Source organism: Salvelinus alpinus, chromosome 3 (assembly GCF_045679555.1).
Source record: "Salvelinus alpinus chromosome 3, SLU_Salpinus.1, whole genome shotgun sequence".
Classification (NCBI taxonomy): Eukaryota; Metazoa; Chordata; class Actinopteri; order Salmoniformes; family Salmonidae; genus Salvelinus; species Salvelinus alpinus.
Window position 1 is genome coordinate 104,467,337 of NC_092088.1, and position 19,350 is coordinate 104,486,686.

General features: G+C 50.1%; 1 protein-coding gene across 1 annotated transcript in view; it reads left to right on the top strand.

Moving 5' to 3' along the window:
* Positions 1–19,350, top strand: part of LOC139569896 (ryanodine receptor 2-like) — a gene marked incomplete at its 5' end in the record, with an annotated part of 288,568 nt that overhangs the window by 252,217 nt on the left and 17,001 nt on the right. Inside the window, 7 exons of the mRNA XM_071391220.1 lie at positions 3,224–3,304; positions 4,073–4,148; positions 9,377–9,500; positions 10,679–10,794; positions 11,489–11,553; positions 12,270–12,391; positions 15,043–15,092. Coding sequence (XP_071247321.1) covers positions 3,224–3,304; positions 4,073–4,148; positions 9,377–9,500; positions 10,679–10,794; positions 11,489–11,553; positions 12,270–12,391; positions 15,043–15,092 — 634 coding nt within the window. The remainder of the gene's footprint in view (positions 1–3,223; positions 3,305–4,072; positions 4,149–9,376; positions 9,501–10,678; positions 10,795–11,488; positions 11,554–12,269; positions 12,392–15,042; positions 15,093–19,350) is intronic.

Below are 19,350 nucleotides of genomic sequence, written 5' to 3' on the forward strand. Positions count from 1 at the left end.
AGATAACAGTCCTGAGACTACAGGACATGTCAGGTAGCTAACAGTCCTGAGACTACAGGACATGTCAGGTAGCTAACAGTCCTGAGACTACAGGACATGTCAGTTAGCTAACAGTCCTGAGACTACAGGACATGTCCTGTAGCTAACAGTCCTGAGACTACAGGACATGTCAGGTAGCTAACAGTCCTGAGACTACAAGACATGTCAGGTAACTAACAGTCCTGAGACTATAGGACATGTCAAGTAGCTAACAGTCCTGAGACTACAGGACATGTCAGGTAGCTAACAGTCCTGAGACTACAGGACATGTCAGGTAGCTAACAGTCCTGAGACTACAGGACATGTCAGGTAGCTAACAGTCCTGAGACTACAGGACATGTCAAGTAGCTAACAGTCCTGAGACTACAGGACATGTCCAGTAGCTAACAGTCCTGAGACTACAGGACATGTCCTGTAGCTAACAGTCCTGAGACTACAGGACATTTCAGGTAGCTAACAGTCCTGAGACTACAGGACATGTCAAGTAGTTAACAGTCCTGAGACTACAGGACATGTCAGGTAGTTAACAGTCCTGAGACTACAGGACATGTCAGGTAGCTAACAGTCCTGAGACTACAGGACATGTCAAGTAGATAACAGTCCTGAGACTACAGGACATGTCAGGTAGCTAACAGTCCTGAGACTACAGGACATGTCAGGTAGCTAACAGTCCTGAGACTACAGGACATGTCAGGTAGCTAACAGTCCTGAGACTACAGGACATGTCAGGTAGCTAACAGTCCTGAGACTACAGGACATGTCCTGTAGCTAACAGTCCTGAGACTACAGGACATGTCGGGTAGCTAACAGTCCTGAGACTACAGGACATGTCAGGTAGCTAACAGTCCTGAGACTACAGGACATGTCAAGTAGCTAACAGTCCTGAGACTACAGGACATGTCAAGTAGCTAACAGTCCTGAGACTACAGGACATGTCAGGTAGCTAACAGTCCTGAGACTACAGGACATGTCAGGTAGCTAACAGTCCTGAGACTACAGGACATGTCATGTAGCTAACAGTCCTGAGACTACAGGACATTTCAGGTAGCTAACAGTCCTGAGACTACAGGACATGTCAAGTAGTTAACAGTCCTGAGACTACAGGACATGTCAGGTAGTTAACAGTCCTGAGACTACAGGACATGTCAGGTAGCTAACAGTCCTGAGACTACAGGACATGTCAGTTAGCTAACAGTCCTGAGACTACATGACATGTCAGGTAACTAACAGTCCTGAGACTATAGGACATGTCAAGTAGCTAACAGTCCTGAGACTACAGGACATGTCAGGTAGCTAACAGTCCTGAGACTACAGGACATGTCAGGTAGCTAACAGTCCTGAGACTACAGGACATGTCAGGTAGCTAACAGTCCTGAGACTACAGGACATGTCAAGTAGCTAACAGTCCTGAGACTACAGGACATGTCCAGTAGCTAACAGTCCTGAGACTACAGGACATGTCCTGTAGCTAACAGTCCTGAGACTACAGGACATGTCAGGTAGCTAACAGTCCTGAGACTACAAGACATGTCAGGTAGCTAACAGTCCTGAGACTATAGGACATGTCAGGTAGCTAACAGTCCTGAGACTACAGGACATGTCAAGTAGCTAACAGTCCTGAGACTACAGGACATGTCAGGTAGCTAACAGTCCTGAGACTACAGGACATGTCAGGTAGTTAACAGTCCTGAGACTACAGGACATGTCAAGTAATTAACAGTCCTGAGACTACAAGACATGTCAGGTAGCTAACAGTCCTGAGACTACAGGACATGTCAAGTAGCTAACAGTCCTGAGACTACAGGACATGTCAAGTAGCTAACAGTCCTGAGACTACAGGACATGTCAGGTAGCTAACAGTCCTGAGACTACAGGACATGTCAAGTAGCTAACAGTCCTGAGACTACAGGACATGTCAGGTAGCTAACAGTCCTGAGACTACAGGACATGTCAGGTAGCTAACAGTCCTGAGACTACAGGACATGTCAGGTAGCTAACAGTCCTGAGACTACAGGACATGTCAGGTAGCTAACAGTCCTGAGACTACAGGACATGTCAGGTAGCTAACAGTCCTGAGACTACAGGACATGTCAGGTAGCTAACAGTCCTGAGACTACAGGACATGTCAGGTAGCTAACAGTCCTGAGACTACAGGACATGTCAGGTAGCTAACAGTCCTGAGACTACAGGACATGTCAAGTAGCTAACAGTCCTGAGACTACAGGACATGTCAGCTAGCTAACAGTCCTGAGACTACAGGACATGTCAGGTAGTTAACAGTCCTGAGACTACAGGACATGTCAGGTAGCTAACAGTCCTGAGACTACAGGACATGTCAGGTAGCTAACAGTCCTGAGACTACAGGACATGTCAAGTAGCTAACAGTCCTGAGACTACAGGACATGTCAGGTAGCTAACAGTCCTGAGACTACAGGACATGTCAGGTAGCTAACAGTCCTGAGACTACAGGACATGTCAGGTAACTAACAGTCCTGAGACTACAGGACATATCAAGTAACTAACAGTCCTGAGACTACAGGACATGTCAGGTAGCTAACAGTCCTGAGACTACAGGACATGTCAGGTAGCTAACAGTCCTGAGACTACAGGACATGTCAGGTAGCTAACAGTCCTGAGACTACAGGACATGTCAGGTAGATAACAGTCCTGAGACTACAGGACATGTCAGTTAGATAACAGTCCTGAGACTACAGGACATGTCAGGTAGCTAACAGTCCTGAGACTACAGGACATGTCAGGTAGCTAACAGTCCTGAGACTACAGGACATGTCAAGTAGCTAACAGTCCTGAGACTACAGGACCTGTCAAGTAGCTAACAGTCCTGAGACTACAGGACATGTCAAGTAGCTAACAGTCCTGAGACTACAGGACATGTCAAGTAGATAACAGTCCTGAGACTACAGGACATGTCAGGTAGCAAACAGTCCTGAGACTACAGGACATGTCAAGTAGCAAACAGTCCTGAGACTACAGGACATGTCAGGTAGCTAACAGTCCTGAGACTACAGGACATGTCAGGTAGCTAACAGTCCTGAGACTACAGGACATGTCAGGTAGCTAACAGTCCTGAGACTACAGGACATGTCAGGTAGCTAACAGTCCTGAGACTACAGGACATGTCAGGTAGCTAACAGTGCTGTCTCTCCCTCTGTGTTCTGTCCAGCAACACTCGGTCGAAGGAGCTCCAGGTTTCAGCCCCAGACCCATCGACATGAGCAATGTGACACTGTCCCGGGACCTGCACGTGAGTGACACGCTATACATACTCTGAGTGACACGGTACACATATTCTGAGTGACACGCTACACATACTCTGAGTGACACGCTACACGTACTCTGAGTGACACGCTACACGTACTCTGAGTGACACGCTACACGTACTCTGAGTGACACGCTACATGTACTCTGAGTGACACGCTACACGTACTCTGAGTGACACGCTACACATACTCTGAGTGACATGTGACACGCTAAACATACTCTGAGTGACATGTGACACGCTACACATACTCTGAGTGACACCATACACATACTCTGAGTGACACGCTACACATACTCTGAGTGACACGCTACACATACTCTGAGTGACACATTACACGTACTCTGAGTGACATGCTAAACATAGTCTGAGTGACATGCTAAACATAGTCTGAGTGACACGCTACATATACTCTGAATGACATGCTACACATACTCTGAGTACCGTGTGACACACTACACATACGCTGAGTGACATGCTAAACATACTCTGAGTGACATGCTAAACATACTCTGAGTGACATGTGACACGCTACACATACTGAGTAACACGCTACACATACTCTGAGTGACACGCTACACATACTCTGAGTGACACGCTACACATACTCTGAGTGACACGCTACACATACTCTGAGTGACATGCTATAAGTTCTGTGTTACTTGCAACACAAGATGTGTGTTTAATGGTTATGACAAAGTAAGCACCAATCTAATTATTAACTTGAATGTTTCTTATGTCCATTGTTTTCAGTCTATGGCAGAACTGCTTGCAGAGAACTATCATAATATTTGGGCGAAGAAGAAGAAGCTTGAACTAGAAGCCAAAGGTGCGTACAGCAGGACAGACTTATCTCTGGTCTGTTAGCTTCCAACACAAAGTAACCAGCTGTTCCTGGTCTTGAGTTAGTAACTGCTTTCCTGTTCTGTTTCTGTGCCTCTCTGTATCTCTCTCTGTCTCCTGCGTTTAATAGGTAGAACAGTACTCTTTACTGATGAAGGTAACATGACGTCCAACTGTAGCTCACGCTGCTGCTAGACATCCAACTAGAAGACCTTAGATAGCTGCTAGACATCCAACTAGAAGACCTCAGATAGCTGCTAGACATCCAACTAGAAGAGACATTAGATAGCTGTTAGACATTCAACTAGAAGAGACCTTAGATAGCTGTTAGACATCCAACTAGAAGACCTCAGATAGCTGTTAGACATCCAACTAGAAGACCTCAGATAGCTGCTAGACATCCAACTAGAAGACCTTAGATAGCTGTTAGACATCCAACTAGAAGACCTTAGATAGCTGTTAGACATCCAACTAGAAGACCTCAGATAGCTGCTAGACATCCAACTAGAAGACCTTAGATAGCTGCTAGACATCCAACTAGAAGACCTCAGATAGCTGTTAGACATCCAACTAGAAGACCTTAGATAGCTGTTAGACATCCAACTAGAAGACCTTAGATAGCTGTTAGACATCCAACTAGAAGACCTTAGATAGCTGCTAGACATCCAACTAGAAGACCTCAGATAGCTGCTAGACATCCAACTAGAAGACCTTAGATAGCTGTTAGACATCCAACTAGAAGACCTCAGATAGCTGCTAGACATCCAACTAGAAGACCTCAGATAGCTGCTAGACATCCAACTAGAAGACCTCAGATAGCTGCTAGACATCCAACTAGAAGACCTCAGATAGCTGTTAGACATCCAACTAGAAGACCTCAGATAGCTGTTAGACATCCAACTAGAGACCTCAGATAGCTGTTAGACATCCAACTAGAAGACCTCAGATAGCTGCTAGACATCCAACTAGAAGACCTCAGATAGCTGCTAGACATCCAACTAGAAGACCTCAGATAGCTGCTAGACATCCAACTAGAAGACCTCAGATAGCTGTTAGACATCCAACTAGAAGACCTCAGATAGCTGCTAGACATCCAACTAGAAGACCTTAGATAGCTGTTAGACATCCAACTAGAAGACCTCAGATAGCTGCTAGACATCCAACTAGAAGACCTCAGATAGCTGCTAGACATCCAACTAGAAGACCTTAGATAGCTGCTAGACATCCAACTAGAAGACCTTAGATAGCTGTTAGACATCCAACTAGAAGACCTCAGATAGCTGTTAGACATCCAACTAGAAGACCTTAGATAGCTGTTAGACATCCAACTAGAGACCTCAGATAGCTGCTAGACATCCAACTAGAAGAGACCTCAGATAGCTGCTAGACATCCAACTAGAAGACCTCAGATAGCTGTTAGACATCCAACTAGAAGACCTTAGATAGCTGCTAGACATCCAACTAGAAGACCTCAGATAGCTGCTAGACATCCAACTAGAAGACCTCAGATAGCTGTTAGACATCCAACTAGAAGACCTTAGATAGCTGCTAGACATCCAACTAGAAGACCTTAGATAGCTGTTAGACATCCAACTAGAAGACCTCAGATAGCTGCTAGACATCCAACTAGAAGACCTCAGATAGCTGTTAGACATCCAACTAGAAGACCTTAGATAGATACTAGACATCCAACTAGAAGACCTTAGATAGCTGCTAGACATCCAACTAGAAGACCTCAGATAGCTGCTAGACATCCAACTAGAAGAGACCTTAGATAGCTGCTAGACATCCAACTAGAAGACCTCAGATAGCTGTTAGACATCCAACTAGAAGACCTCAGATAGCTGCTAGACATCCAACTAGAAGACCTTAGATAGCTGCTAGACATCCAACTAGAAGACCTTAGATAGCTGTTAGACATCCAACTAGAAGACCTCAGATAGCTGCTAGACATCCAACTAGAAGACCTTAGATAGCTGCTAGACATCCAACTAGAAGACCTTAGATAGCTGTTAGACATCCAACTAGAAGACCTCAGATAGCTGCTAGACATCCAACTAGAAGAGACCTTAGATAGCTGCTAGACATCCAACTAGAAGACCTCAGATAGCTGTTAGACATCCAACTAGAAGACCTCAGATAGCTGCTAGACATCCAACTAGAAGACCTTAGATAGCTGCTAGACATCCAACTAGAAGACCTTAGATAGCTGTTAGACATCCAACTAGAAGACCTCAGATAGCTGCTAGACATCCAACTAGAAGACCTTAGATAGCTGCTAGACATCCAACTAGAAGACCTTAGATAGCTGTTAGACATCCAACTAGAAGACCTCAGATAGCTGCTAGACATCCAACTAGAAGACCTCAGATAGCTGCTAGACATCCAACTAGAAGACCTTAGATAGCTGTTAGACATCCAACTAGAGACCTCAGATAGCTGCTAGACATCCAACTAGAAGAGACCTCAGATAGCTGCTAGACATCCAACTAGAAGACCTCAGATAGCTGTTAGACATCCAACTAGAAGACCTTAGATAGCTGCTAGACATCCAACTAGAAGACCTCAGATAGCTGCTAGACATCCAACTAGAAGACCTCAGATAGCTGTTAGACATCCAACTAGAAGACCTTAGATAGCTGCTAGACATCCAACTAGAAGACCTTAGATAGCTGTTAGACATCCAACTAGAAGACCTCAGATAGCTGCTAGACATCCAACTAGAAGACCTCAGATAGCTGTTAGACATCCAACTAGAAGACCTTAGATAGATACTAGACATCCAACTAGAAGACCTTAGATAGCTGCTAGACATCCAACTAGAAGACCTCAGATAGCTGCTAGACATCCAACTAGAAGAGACCTTAGATAGCTGCTAGACATCCAACTAGAAGACCTCAGATAGCTGTTAGACATCCAACTAGAAGACCTCAGATAGCTGCTAGACATCCAACTAGAAGACCTTAGATAGCTGCTAGACATCCAACTAGAAGACCTTAGATAGCTGTTAGACATCCAACTAGAAGACCTCAGATAGCTGCTAGACATCCAACTAGAAGACCTTAGATAGCTGCTAGACATCCAACTAGAAGACCTTAGATAGCTGTTAGACATCCAACTAGAAGACCTCAGATAGCTGCTAGACATCCAACTAGAAGAGACCTTAGATAGCTGCTAGACATCCAACTAGAAGACCTCAGATAGCTGTTAGACATCCAACTAGAAGACCTCAGATAGCTGCTAGACATCCAACTAGAAGACCTTAGATAGCTGCTAGACATCCAACTAGAAGACCTTAGATAGCTGTTAGACATCCAACTAGAAGACCTCAGATAGCTGCTAGACATCCAACTAGAAGACCTTAGATAGCTGCTAGACATCCAACTAGAAGACCTTAGATAGCTGTTAGACATCCAACTAGAAGACCTCAGATAGCTGCTAGACATCCAACTAGAAGACCTCAGATAGCTGCTAGACATCCAACTAGAAGACCTCAGATAGCTGCTAGACATCCAACTAGAAGACCTCAGATAGCAGCTAGACATCCAACTAGAAGACCTTAGATAGCTGCTAGACATCCAACTAGAAGACCTTAGATAGCTGCTAGACATCCAACTAGAAGACCTCAGATAGCTGCTAGACATCCAACTAGAAGACCTCAGATAGCTGCTAGACATCCAACTAGAAGACCTCAGATAGCTGTTAGACATCCAACTAGAAGACCTTAGATAGATACTAGACATCCAACTAGAAGACCTCAGATAGCTGCTAGACATCCAACTAGAAGAGACCTTAGATAGCTGTTAGACATCCAACTAGAAGACCTCAGATAGCTGCTAGACATCCAACTAGAAGACCTTAGATAGCTGCTAGACATCCAACTAGAAGACCTTAGATAGCTGTTAGACATCCAACTAGAAGACCTCAGATAGCTGCTAGACATCCAACTAGAAGACCTTAGATAGCTGTTAGACATCCAACTAGAAGACCTTAGATAGCTGTTAGACATCCAACTAGAAGACCTTAGATAGCTGTTAGACATCCAACTAGAAGACCTTAGATAGCTGCTAGACATCCAACTAGAAGACCTCAGATAGCTGCTAGACATCCAACTAGAAGACCTCAGATAGCTGCTAGACATCCAACTAGAAGACCTTAGATAGCTGTTAGACATCCAACTAGAAGACCTCAGATAGCTGTTAGACATCCAACTAGAAGACCTCAGATAGCTGTTAGACATCCAACTAGAAGACCTCAGATAGCTGCTAGACATCCAACTAGAAGACCTTAGATAGCTGTTAGACATCCAACTAGAAGACCTCAGATAGCTGCTAGACATCCAACTAGAAGACCTTAGATAGCTGTTAGACATCCAACTAGAAGACCTCAGATAGCTGCTAGACATCCAACTAGAAGACCTTAGATAGCTGTTAGACATCCAACTAGAAGACCTTAGATAGCTGTTAGACATCCAACTAGAAGACCTCAGATAGCTGTTAGACATCCAACTAGAAGACCTCAGATAGCTGCTAGACATCCAACTAGAAGACCTTAGATAGCTGTTAGACATCCAACTAGAAGACCTCAGATAGCTGTTAGACATCCAACTAGAAGACCTCAGATAGCTGTTAGACATCCAACTAGAAGACCTTAGATAGCTGCTAGACATCCAACTAGAAGACCTTAGATAGCTGCTAGACATCCAACTAGAAGCCCTCAGATAGACAGCTATACTGTGTTGGATGGGACCACAGCTATACTGTGATGGCTGGGACCACAGCTATACTGTGTTGGCAGGGCCCACAGCTATACTGTGTTGGCAGGGCCCACATCTATACTGTGTTGGCAGGGCCCACAGCTATACTGTGTTGGCAGGGCCCACAGCTATACTGTGATGGCTGGGCCCACATCTATACTGTGATGGCTGGGCTCACAGCATGAGGAAGGCCATCACCTTCACACAAGGACGAGGACTCTCCAAACAGTCACTCCTGCTTCTATGACGTCCTATAGTAGTACACCTGTAGTCTTGCTTTGCACTTGATTTCCTAACTGCTTGTTTGATTTCAGTTCAGTTAACAACCAGCAGGTGTCACTGTGACACTGTGTGACGTCCTCTCATTCACTGACGCTGCAACGGTCGATGTCCCCACTATTTTTCAAACATCAAAGATGTGTTTCTCTGTCTCAGTGTTTCCTCTGATCTTGTTCCAGGAGGAGGGAACCATCCCTTACTGGTGCCCTATGACACGCTCACCGCCAGAGAGAAATACAAAGACAGAGGAAAAGCACAAGACATTCTCAAGTTCTTTCAGATAAATGGCTACACTGTATCCAGGTGAGGATGGTTACACTGTCTGACTGACTGATTGACTGACTGGTTGTTAACTGATTGTCTGACTGACTGATTGACTGACTGGTTGTTAACTGATTATCTGACTGATTGACTGACTGGTTGTTAACTGATTATCTGACTGACTGACTGACTGCCTGTCTGTAAACTGATTATCTGACTGACTGACTGACTGTCTGTAAACTGATTATCTGACTGACTGACTGACTGACTGTCTGTAAACTGATTATCTGACTGACTGCCTGTCTGTAAACTGATTATCTGACTGACTGACTGCCTGTCTGTAAACTGATTATCTGACTGACTGACTGCCTGTCTGTAAACTGATTAGCTGACTGACTGCCTGTCTGTAAACTGATTATCTGACTGACTGACTGCCTGTAAACTGATTATCTGACTGACTGACTGGTTGTTATCTGATTATCTGACTGACTGACTGACTGACTGCCTGTCTGTAAACTGATTATCTGACTGACTGACTGTAAACTGATTATCTGACTGACTGACTGCCTGTCTGTAAACTGATTATCTGACTGACTGCCTGTCTGTAAACTGATTATCTGACTGACTGACTGACTGACTGTCTGTAAACTGATTATCTGACTGACTGACTGACTGACTGTCTGTAAACTGATTATCTGACTGACTGCCTGTCTGTAAACTGATTATCTGACTGACTGACTGCCTGTCTGTAAACTGATTATCTGACTGACTGACTGCCTGTCTGTAAACTGATTATCTGACTGACTGCCTGTCTGTAAACTGATTATCTGACTGACTGACTGCCTGTAAACTGATTATCTGACTGACTGACTGGTTGTTATCTGATTATCTGACTGACTGACTGACTGACTGCCTGTCTGTAAACTGATTATCTGACTGACTGACTGTAAACTGATTATCTGACTGACTGACTGCCTGTCTGTAAACTGATTATCTGACTGACTGCCTGTCTGTAAACTGATTATCTGACTGACTGACTGGTTGTAAACTGATTATCTGACTGACCAACTGTCTGTCTGTCTATCAGTATGTAAGCTGACTGGTTGACTGATTGTCTGACTGGCTGGCTGGCTGGCTGACTGATTGTCTGGCTGGCTGGCTGACTGATTGTCTGACTGGCTGACTGGCTGGCTGGCTGACTGGCTGGTTTATCTCTACAGGGCCATGAAAGAGCAGGAGCTGGATACTCCCTCCATAGAGAAGCGTTTTGCCTACACCTTCCTGCAGCAGCTCATCACTTATGTAGACGGGGCCCACGAACACATGCTGGAGTCTGGTGAGGATAACACTTTGGTTACGTCCTCAACGGCACCCTATTGTCATAGAGCTCTGGTTAAAAGTAGTGCACTACATAGGGAATAGGATGCCATAGGGTTCTGGTCAAAAGTAGTGCACTACATAGGGAATAGGATGCCATAGGGCTCTGGTCAAAAGTAGTGCACTACATAGGGAATAGGATGCCATAGAGCTCTGGTCAAAAGTAGTGCACTACATAGGGAATAGGATGCCATAGAGCTCTGGTCAAAAGTAGTGCACTACATAGGGAATAGGATGCCATAGGGCTCTGGTCAAAAGTAGTGCACTACACAGGGAATAGGGTGCCATAGGGCTCTGGTCAAAAGTAGTGCACTACATAGGGAATAGGATGCCATAGGGCTCTGGTCAAAAGTAGTGCACTACACAGGGAATAGGATGCCATAGGGCTCTGGTCAAAAGTAGTGCACTACACAGGGAATAGGATGCCATAGGGCTCTGGTCAAAAGTAGTGCACTACACAGGGAATAGGATGCCATAGGGCTCTGGTCAAAAGTAGTGCACTACATAGGGAATAGGATGCCATTGGGGATTAAGCCATTCTCTGCTACTTAAATGAATATTACTTAAATTTAAACATCAACAATACTACTGTCTATTATTCCACTAAATCTTTGACTCTGTTCCTGTTCTGATGTCCCCCTCCCCTCTGTAAGACGTTGGGACACCACCGAAAGGAGAGAGCGTTCCTCACGAGCAGCAGATGAAGTTTTTTGGAAAGGTGAGACTGACTCTGGCCTGCTTTTCTCCACCATGTCCTACAACAACCAAACACACAAACAGGTCTACTGTTGGAGCTCACCATGTCCTACAACAACCAAACACACAAACAGGTCTACTGTTGGAGCCTAGTGTTCTATAGGTCTACTGTTGGAGCTCAGTGTTCTGTAGGACTACTGTTGGAGCTCAGTGTTCTGTAGGACTACTGTTGGAGCTCAGTGTTCTGTGGGTCTACTTGAATAGTGAAACATCATTTAATCCAGATTTTCTATCATTTGATGTGATGAGACACATCCTGGCTCCCTATTCCCTATATAGAACACTACTTTAGACCAGGGCCCATAGGGAATAGGGTACCATTTGGAACACATCCCATATTATAACCACAGACCAAGTCTGATTCTAGGTCTGATGCAGGCACTAGCCAGGCTACTGTGTGACAGGTTGAAATGAGCTCAGAGAAAAGCTGTGTTTACCATCGACTCAATAGTGACAAGTAGCAGGGCCTTGTACAATAACACCCAGGCCAGGACAACACCCAGGACAACACCCATGCAACAACAAGGTCCAATCATGAGAGGAGCTAGCTAGCAACACAGACTCATTGGTTATAGGACAGGAGATAACCTTAGTCTCTCTGAGAAGCTAGAGTCTTTTACCTTCGCCTGAGGAACTATTTCTGACCCGTGAGACTAACGGAACGCTGGGCTCCCTTAGGTGGTCCTGCCATTGGTCGACCAGTACTTCAAGAATCACCGACTCTACTTCCTGTCCACGGCCATCCGACCAATCAGCAGCGGGGGCCACGCCTCCAATAAGGAGAAGGAGATGGTGACAAGGTGAGGGATTATACTTAGATTCGCATGTCCAATACATTGCTTCAGTCTCTGTAGTACAATGAGAATATTAATACATGGAATGGAATGGTGCTGTGGGATTGTTTAACGTACTCTTTGAAGAGGTCGGGTTTCAGATGTTTGAAGAAGTCTGGTTTCAGATGTTTGAAGAGGTCGGGTTTTAGATGTTTGAAGAGGTCGGGTTTTAGATGTTTGAAGAGGTCGGGTTTCAGATGTTTGAAGAGGTCGGGTTTCAGATGTTTGAAGAGGTCGGGTTTTAGATGTTTGAAGAGGTCGGGTTTTAGATGTTTGAAGAGGTCGGGTTTTAGATGTTTGAAGAGGTCGGGTTTCAGATGTTTGAAGAGGTCGGGTTTCAGATGTTTGAAGAGGTCGGGTTTCAGATGTTTGAAGAGGTCGGGTTTTAGATGTTTGAAGAGGTCGGGTTTTAGATGTTTGAAGAGGTCGGGTTTCAGATGTTTGAAGAGGTCGGGTTTTAGATGTTTGAAGAGGTCGGGTTTTAGATGTTTGAAGAGGTCGGGTTTCAGATGTTTGAAGAAGTCTGGTTTCAGATGTTTGAAGAGGTCGGGTTTCAGATGTTTGAAGAGGTCGGGTTTCAGATGTTTGAAGAGGTCGGGTTTCAGATGTTTTCAGAAGATAGGCAGGGACTCTGCTGTCTTAGTTTCAGGGGGAAGCTCGTTCCCCCTTTGGGGTGCCAGGAGCACAGTGTTGTTTGACACCCTGGTCTGTAGCTCTAGTCCTGACACAGTGTTGTTTGACACTCTGGACTGTAGCTCTGGTCCTGACACAGTGTTGTTTGAAACCCTGGACTGTAGCTCTGGTCCTGACACAGTGTTGTTTGAAACCCTGGACTGTAGCTCTGATCCTGACACAGTGTTGTTTGAAACCCTGGACTGTAGCTCTGGTCCTGACACAGTGTTGTATGAAACCCTGGACTGTAGCTCTGGTCCTGACACAGTGTTGTTTGAAACCCTGGACTGTAGCTCTGATCCTGACACAGTGTTGTTTGAAACCCTGGACTGTAGCTCTAGTCCTGCCACAGTGTTGTTTGAAACCCTGGACTGTAGCTCTGGTCCTGACACAGTGTTGTTTGAAACCCTGGACTGTAGCTCTAGTCCTGACACAGTGTTGTTTGACACCCTGGACTGTAGCTCTGGTCCTGACACAGTGTTGTTTGAAACCCTGGACTGTAGCTCTGGTCCTGACACAGTGTTGTTTGAAACCCTGGACTGTAGCTCTGATCCTGACACAGTGTTGTTTGAAACCCTGGACTGTAGCTCTGGTCCTGACACAGTGTTGTATGAAACCCTGGACTGTAGCTCTGGTCCTGACACAGTGTTGTTTGAAACCCTGGACTGTAGCTCTGATCCTGACACAGTGTTGTTTGAAACCCTGGACTGTAGCTCTAGTCCTGACACAGTGTTGTTTGAAACCCTGGACTGTAGCTCTGGTCCTGACACAGTGTTGTTTGATACCCTGGACTGTAGCTCTAGTCCTGACACAGTGTTGTTTGACACCCTGGACTGTAGCTCTAGTCCTGACACAGTGTTGTTTGACATCCTGGACTGTAGCTCTAGTCCTGACACAGTGTTGTTTGAAACCCTGGACTGTAGCTCTAGTCCTGACACAGTGTTGTTTGAAACCCTTGACTGTAGCTCTGGTCCTGACACAGTGTTGTTTGTCACCCTGGACTGTAGCTCTAGTCCTGACACAGTGTTGTTTGAAACCCTGGACTGTAGCTCTGGTCCTGACACAGTGTTGTTTGTCACCCTGGACTGTAGCTCTGGTCCTGACACAGTGTTGTTTGATACCCTGGACTGTAGCTCTGGTCCTGACACAGTGTTGTTTGAAACCCTGGACTGTAGCTCTGGTCCTGACACAGTGTTGTTTGACACTATGGACTGTAGCTCTGGTCCTGACACAGTGTTGTTTGAAACCCTGGACTGTAGCTCTGGTCCTGACACAGTGTTGTTTGAAACCCTGGACTGTAGCTCTGGTCCTGACACAGTGTTGTTTGACACTCTGGACTGTAGCTCTGGTCCTGACACAGTGTTGTTTGACACCCTGGACTGTAGCTCTGGTCCTGACACAGTGTTGTTTGAAACCCTGGACTGTAGCTCTAGTCCTGACACAGTGTTGTTTGAAACCCTGGACTGTAGCTCTGGTCCTGACACAGTGTTGTTTGACACCCTGGACTGTAGCTCTGGTCCTGACACAGTGTTGTTTGAAACCCTGGACTGTAGCTCTGGTCCTGACACAGTGTTGTTTGACACCCTGGACTGTAGCTCTGGTCCTGACACAGTGTTGCTTGAAACTCTGGACTGTAGCTCTGGTCCTGACACAGTGTTGTTTGACTCCCTGGACTGTAGCTCTGGTCCTGACACAGTGTTGTTTGAAACCCTGGACTGTAGCTCTGGTCCTGACACAGTGTTTGACACCCTGGACTGTAGCTCTGGTCCTGACACAGTGTTGCTTGAAACCCTGGACTGTAGCTCTGTTGATGTGTAAATATGAGTGATTCAGACATCAATCACTCTTATAAAGCAGACTATTCTTCTTCTTCAAGTTGCGTCACATGATTATCTCTGTCTTTGTTTCCCCTCTTTCCTCCTACGTTTTCTTCATCCTCTCTTCAGTCTGTTCTGCAAACTGGGACTTCTTGTCAGACATAGGATATCATTGTTTGGTAAGAAGGCTGTGAAGAGTGTGCTTCTAAAAACAGTGTGGACATTTGTATGTGTTCCAAATGACTCCTTATTCCCTATATAGTGCACTACTTTTGACCAGATTCCTATGCACTATAAAGGGAATAGGGTGCCATTTGGGACACATAATATAGTGTAATACCCCTGTTCCCCAGCTCCTACCCCTGGTCCCCAGCTCCTACCCCTGGTCCCAGCTCCTACCCCTGGTCCCCAGCTCCTACCCCTGGTCCCAGCCCCTTCCCCTGGTCCCCAGCCCCTACCCCTGGTCCCCAGCTCCTACCCCTGGTTCTAGCTCCTACCCCTGGTCCCACCTCCTACCCCTGGTTCTAGCTCCTACCCCTGGTCCCCAGCTCCTACCCCTGTTCCCAGCTCCTACCCCTGGTCCCTGCTCCTACCCCTGGTCCCAGCTCCTACCCCTGGTCCCTGCTCCTACCCCTGGTCCCAGCCCCTTCCCCTGTTCCCAGCTCCTACCCCTGGTCCCCAGCTCCTACCCCTGGTTCTAGCTCCTACCCCTGGTCCCACCTCCTACCCCTGGTTCTAGCTCCTACCCCTGGTCCCCAGCTCCTACCCCTGTTCCCAGCTCCTACCCCTGGTCCCTGCTCCTACCCCTGGTCCCAGCTCCTACCCCTGGTCCCTGCTCCTACCCCTGGTCCCAGCCCCTTCCCCTGTTCCCATCTCCTACCCCTGGTCCCAGCTCCTATCCCCTGTTCCCTGCTCCTACCCCTGGTCCCAGCCCCTTCCCCTGTTCCCAGCTCCTACCCCTGGTCCCAGCTCCTACCCCTGGTCCCAGCTCTTGGTCCCAGCTCCTACCCCTGGTCCCAGCCCCTACCCCTGGTCCCAGCTCTTGGTCCCAGCTCCTACCCCTGGTCCCAGCTCTTGGTCCCAGCTCCTACACTGGTCCCAGCCCCTACCCCTTGTCCCAGCTCCTACCCCTGGTCCCCAGCTCCTACCCCTGGTCCCCAGCTCCTACCCCTGTTCCCAGCTCCTACTCCTGGTCCCAGCTCCTACCCCTGGTCCCAGCCTCTACCCCTGGTCCCCAGCTCCTACCCCTGGTCCCAGCTCCTACCCCTGGTCCCAGCTCCTACCCCTGGTCCCAGCCCACTACCCCTGGTCTCAGCTCCTACCCCTGGTCCCAGCTCCTACCCCTGGTCCCAGCTCCTACCCCTGTTCCCAGCTCCTACCCCTGGTCCCAGCCCCTACCCCTGTTCCCAGCTCCTACCCCTGGTCTCAGCTCCTACCCCTGGTTCCAGCTCCTACCCCTGGTCCCCAGCTCCTACCCCTGGCCCCAGCTCCTACCCCTGTTCCCAGCGCCTACTCCTGGTCCCAGCTCCTACCCCTGGTCCCAGCTCCTACCCCTGGTCCCAGCTCCTACCCCTGGTTCTATCTCCTACCCCTTGTCCCAGCTCCTACCCCTGGTTCTAGCTCCTACCCCTGGTTCTAGCTCCTAACCCTGTTCCCAGCTCCTACTCCTGGTCCCAGCTCCTACCCCTGGTCCCAGCTCCTACCCCTGGTCCCCAGCTCCTACCCCTGGTCCCCAGCTCCTACCCCTGTTCCCAGCTCCTACTCCTGTTCCAAGCTCCTACCCCTGGTCCCAGCCTCTACCCCTGGTCCCAGCTCCTACCCCTGGTCCCAGCTCCTACCCCTGGTCCCAGCTCCTAACCCTGGTCCCAGCTCCCAGCTCCTACTCCTGGTCCCAGCTCCTACCCCTGGTTCCAGCTCCTACCCCTGGTTCCAGCTCCTACCCCTGGTCCCAGCTCCTACCCCTGGTCCCCAGCTCCTACCCCTGGTCCCAGCCCCTACCCCTGGTTCCAGCTCCTACCCCTGGTTCCAGCCTCTACCCCTGGTCCCAGCTCCTACCCCTGGTTCCAGCCTCTACCCCTGTTCCCAGCTCCTACCCCTGGTTCCAGCCTCTACCCCTGTTCCCAGCTCCTACCCCTGGTCCCAGCTCCTACCCCTGGTCTCAGCTCCTACTCCTGGTCCCCAGCTCCTACCCATGGTCCCCAGCTCCTACCCCTGGTTCTAGCTCCTACCCCTGGTCCCCAGCTCTTACTCCTGGTTCTAGCTCCTACCCCTGGTCCCCAGCTCCTACCCCTGGTTCTAGCTCCTACCCCTGGTCCCCAGCTCCCACCCCTGTTCCCAGCTCGTACCCCTGTTCCCAGCTCCTACCCCTGGTCCCAGCTCCTACCCCTGGTTCCAGCCCCTACCCCTGGTCCCAGCTCCTACCCCTGGTTCAAGCTCCTACCCCTGGTCCCATCTCCTACCCCTGGTCCCCAGCTCCTACCCCTGGTCCCCAGCCCCTACCCCTGGTCCCAGCCCCTACCCCTGGTCCCAGCTCCTAACCCTGGCCCCCAGCTCCTACCCCTGGTCCCAGCTCCTACCCCTGGTTCAAGCTCCTACCCCTGGTCCCATCTCCTACCCCTGGTCCCCAGCTCCTACCCCTGGTCCCCAGCCCCTACCCCTGGTCCCAGCTCCTACCCCTGGTCCCAGCTCCTAACCCTGGTCCCCAGCTCCTACCCCTGGTCCCCAGCCCCTACCCCTGGTCCCAGCTCCTACCCCTGGTCCCAGCTCCTAACCCTGGCCCCCAGCTCCTAACCCTGGTCCCCAGCTCCTACCCCTGGTCCCCACCCCCTACCCCTGGTCCCAGCTCGTACCCCTGGTCCCAGCTCCTAACCCTGGTCCCAGCTCCTACCCCTGGTCCCCAGCTCCTACCCCTGGTCCCATCTCCTACCCCTGGTCCCAGCTCCTACCCCTGGTCCCAGCTCCTACCCCTGGTCCCCAGCCCCTAACCCTGGTCCCCAGCTCCTACCCCTGGCCCCCAGCCCCTACCCCTGGCCCCCAGCTCCTACCCCTGGCCCCCAGCTCCTACCCCTGGTCCCAGCTCCTACCCCTGGTCCCCAGCTCCTACCCCTGGTTCTAGCTCCTACCCCTGGTCCCCAGCTCTTACTCCTGGTTCTAGCTCCTACCCCTGGTCCCCAGCTCCTACCCCTGGTTCTAGCTCCTACCCCTGGTCCCCAGCTCCCACCCCTGTTCCCAGCTCCTACCCCTGTTCCCAGCTCCTACCCCTGGTTCCAGCCCCTACCCCTGGTCCCAGCTCCTACCCCTGGTTCAAGCTCCTACCCCTGGTCCCATCTCATACCCCTGGTCCCCAGCTCCTACCCCTGGTCCCCAGCCCCTACCCCTGGTCCCAGCCCCTACCCCTGGTCCCAGCTCCTAACCCTGGCCCCCAGCTCCTACCCCTGGTCCCAGCTCCTACCCCTGGTTCCAGCCCCTACCCCTGGTCCCAGCTCCTACCCCTGGTCCCAGCTCCTACCCCTGGTCCCATCTCCTACCCCTGGTCCCCAGCTCCTACCCCTGGTCCCCAGCCCCTACCCCTGGTCCCAGCTCCTACCCCTGGTCCCAGCTCCTAACCCTGGTCCCCAGCTCCTACCCCTGGTCCCCAGCCCCTACCCCTGGTCCCAGCTCCTACCCCTGGTCCCAGCTCCTAACCCTGGCCCCCAGCTCCTACCCCTGGTCCCCAGCTCCTACCCCTGGTCCCCAGCCCCTACCCCTGGTCCCAGCTCGTACCCCTGGTCCCAGCTCCTAACCCTGGCCCCCAGCTCCTACCCCTGGCCCCCAGCTCCTACCCCTGGTCCCCAGCCCCTACCCCTGGTCCCAGCTCCTACCCCTGGTCCCAGCTCCTACCCCTGGTCCCCAGCTCCTACCCCTGGTCCCAGCTCCTACCCCTGGTCCCCAGCTCCTACCCCTGGTCCCATCTCCTACCCCTGGTCCCAGCTCCTACCCCTGGTCCCAGCTCCTACCCCTGGTCCCCAGCCCCTAACCCTGGTCCCCAGCTCCTACCCCTGGCCCCCAGCCCCTACCCCTGGCCCCCAGCTCCTACCCCTGGCCCCCAGCTCCTACCCCTGGTCCCAGCTCCTACCCCTGGTCCCCAGCTCCTACCCCTGGCCCCCAGCCCCTACCCCTGGTCCCAGCTCCTACCCCTGGTCCCCAGCCCCTACCCCTGGTCCCCAGCTCCTACCCCTGGTCCCCAGCCCCTACCCCTGGTCCCCAGCCCCTACCCCTGGTCCCCAGCTCCTACCCCTGGTCCCCAGCCCCTACCCCTGGTCCCCAGCCCCTAACCCTGGTCCCCAGCCCCTACCCCTGGTCCCCAGCCCCTACCCCTGGTCCCCAGCCCCTACCCCTGGTCCCCAGCTCCTACCCCTGGTCCCCAGCCCCTAACCCTGGTCCCCAGCTCCTACCCCT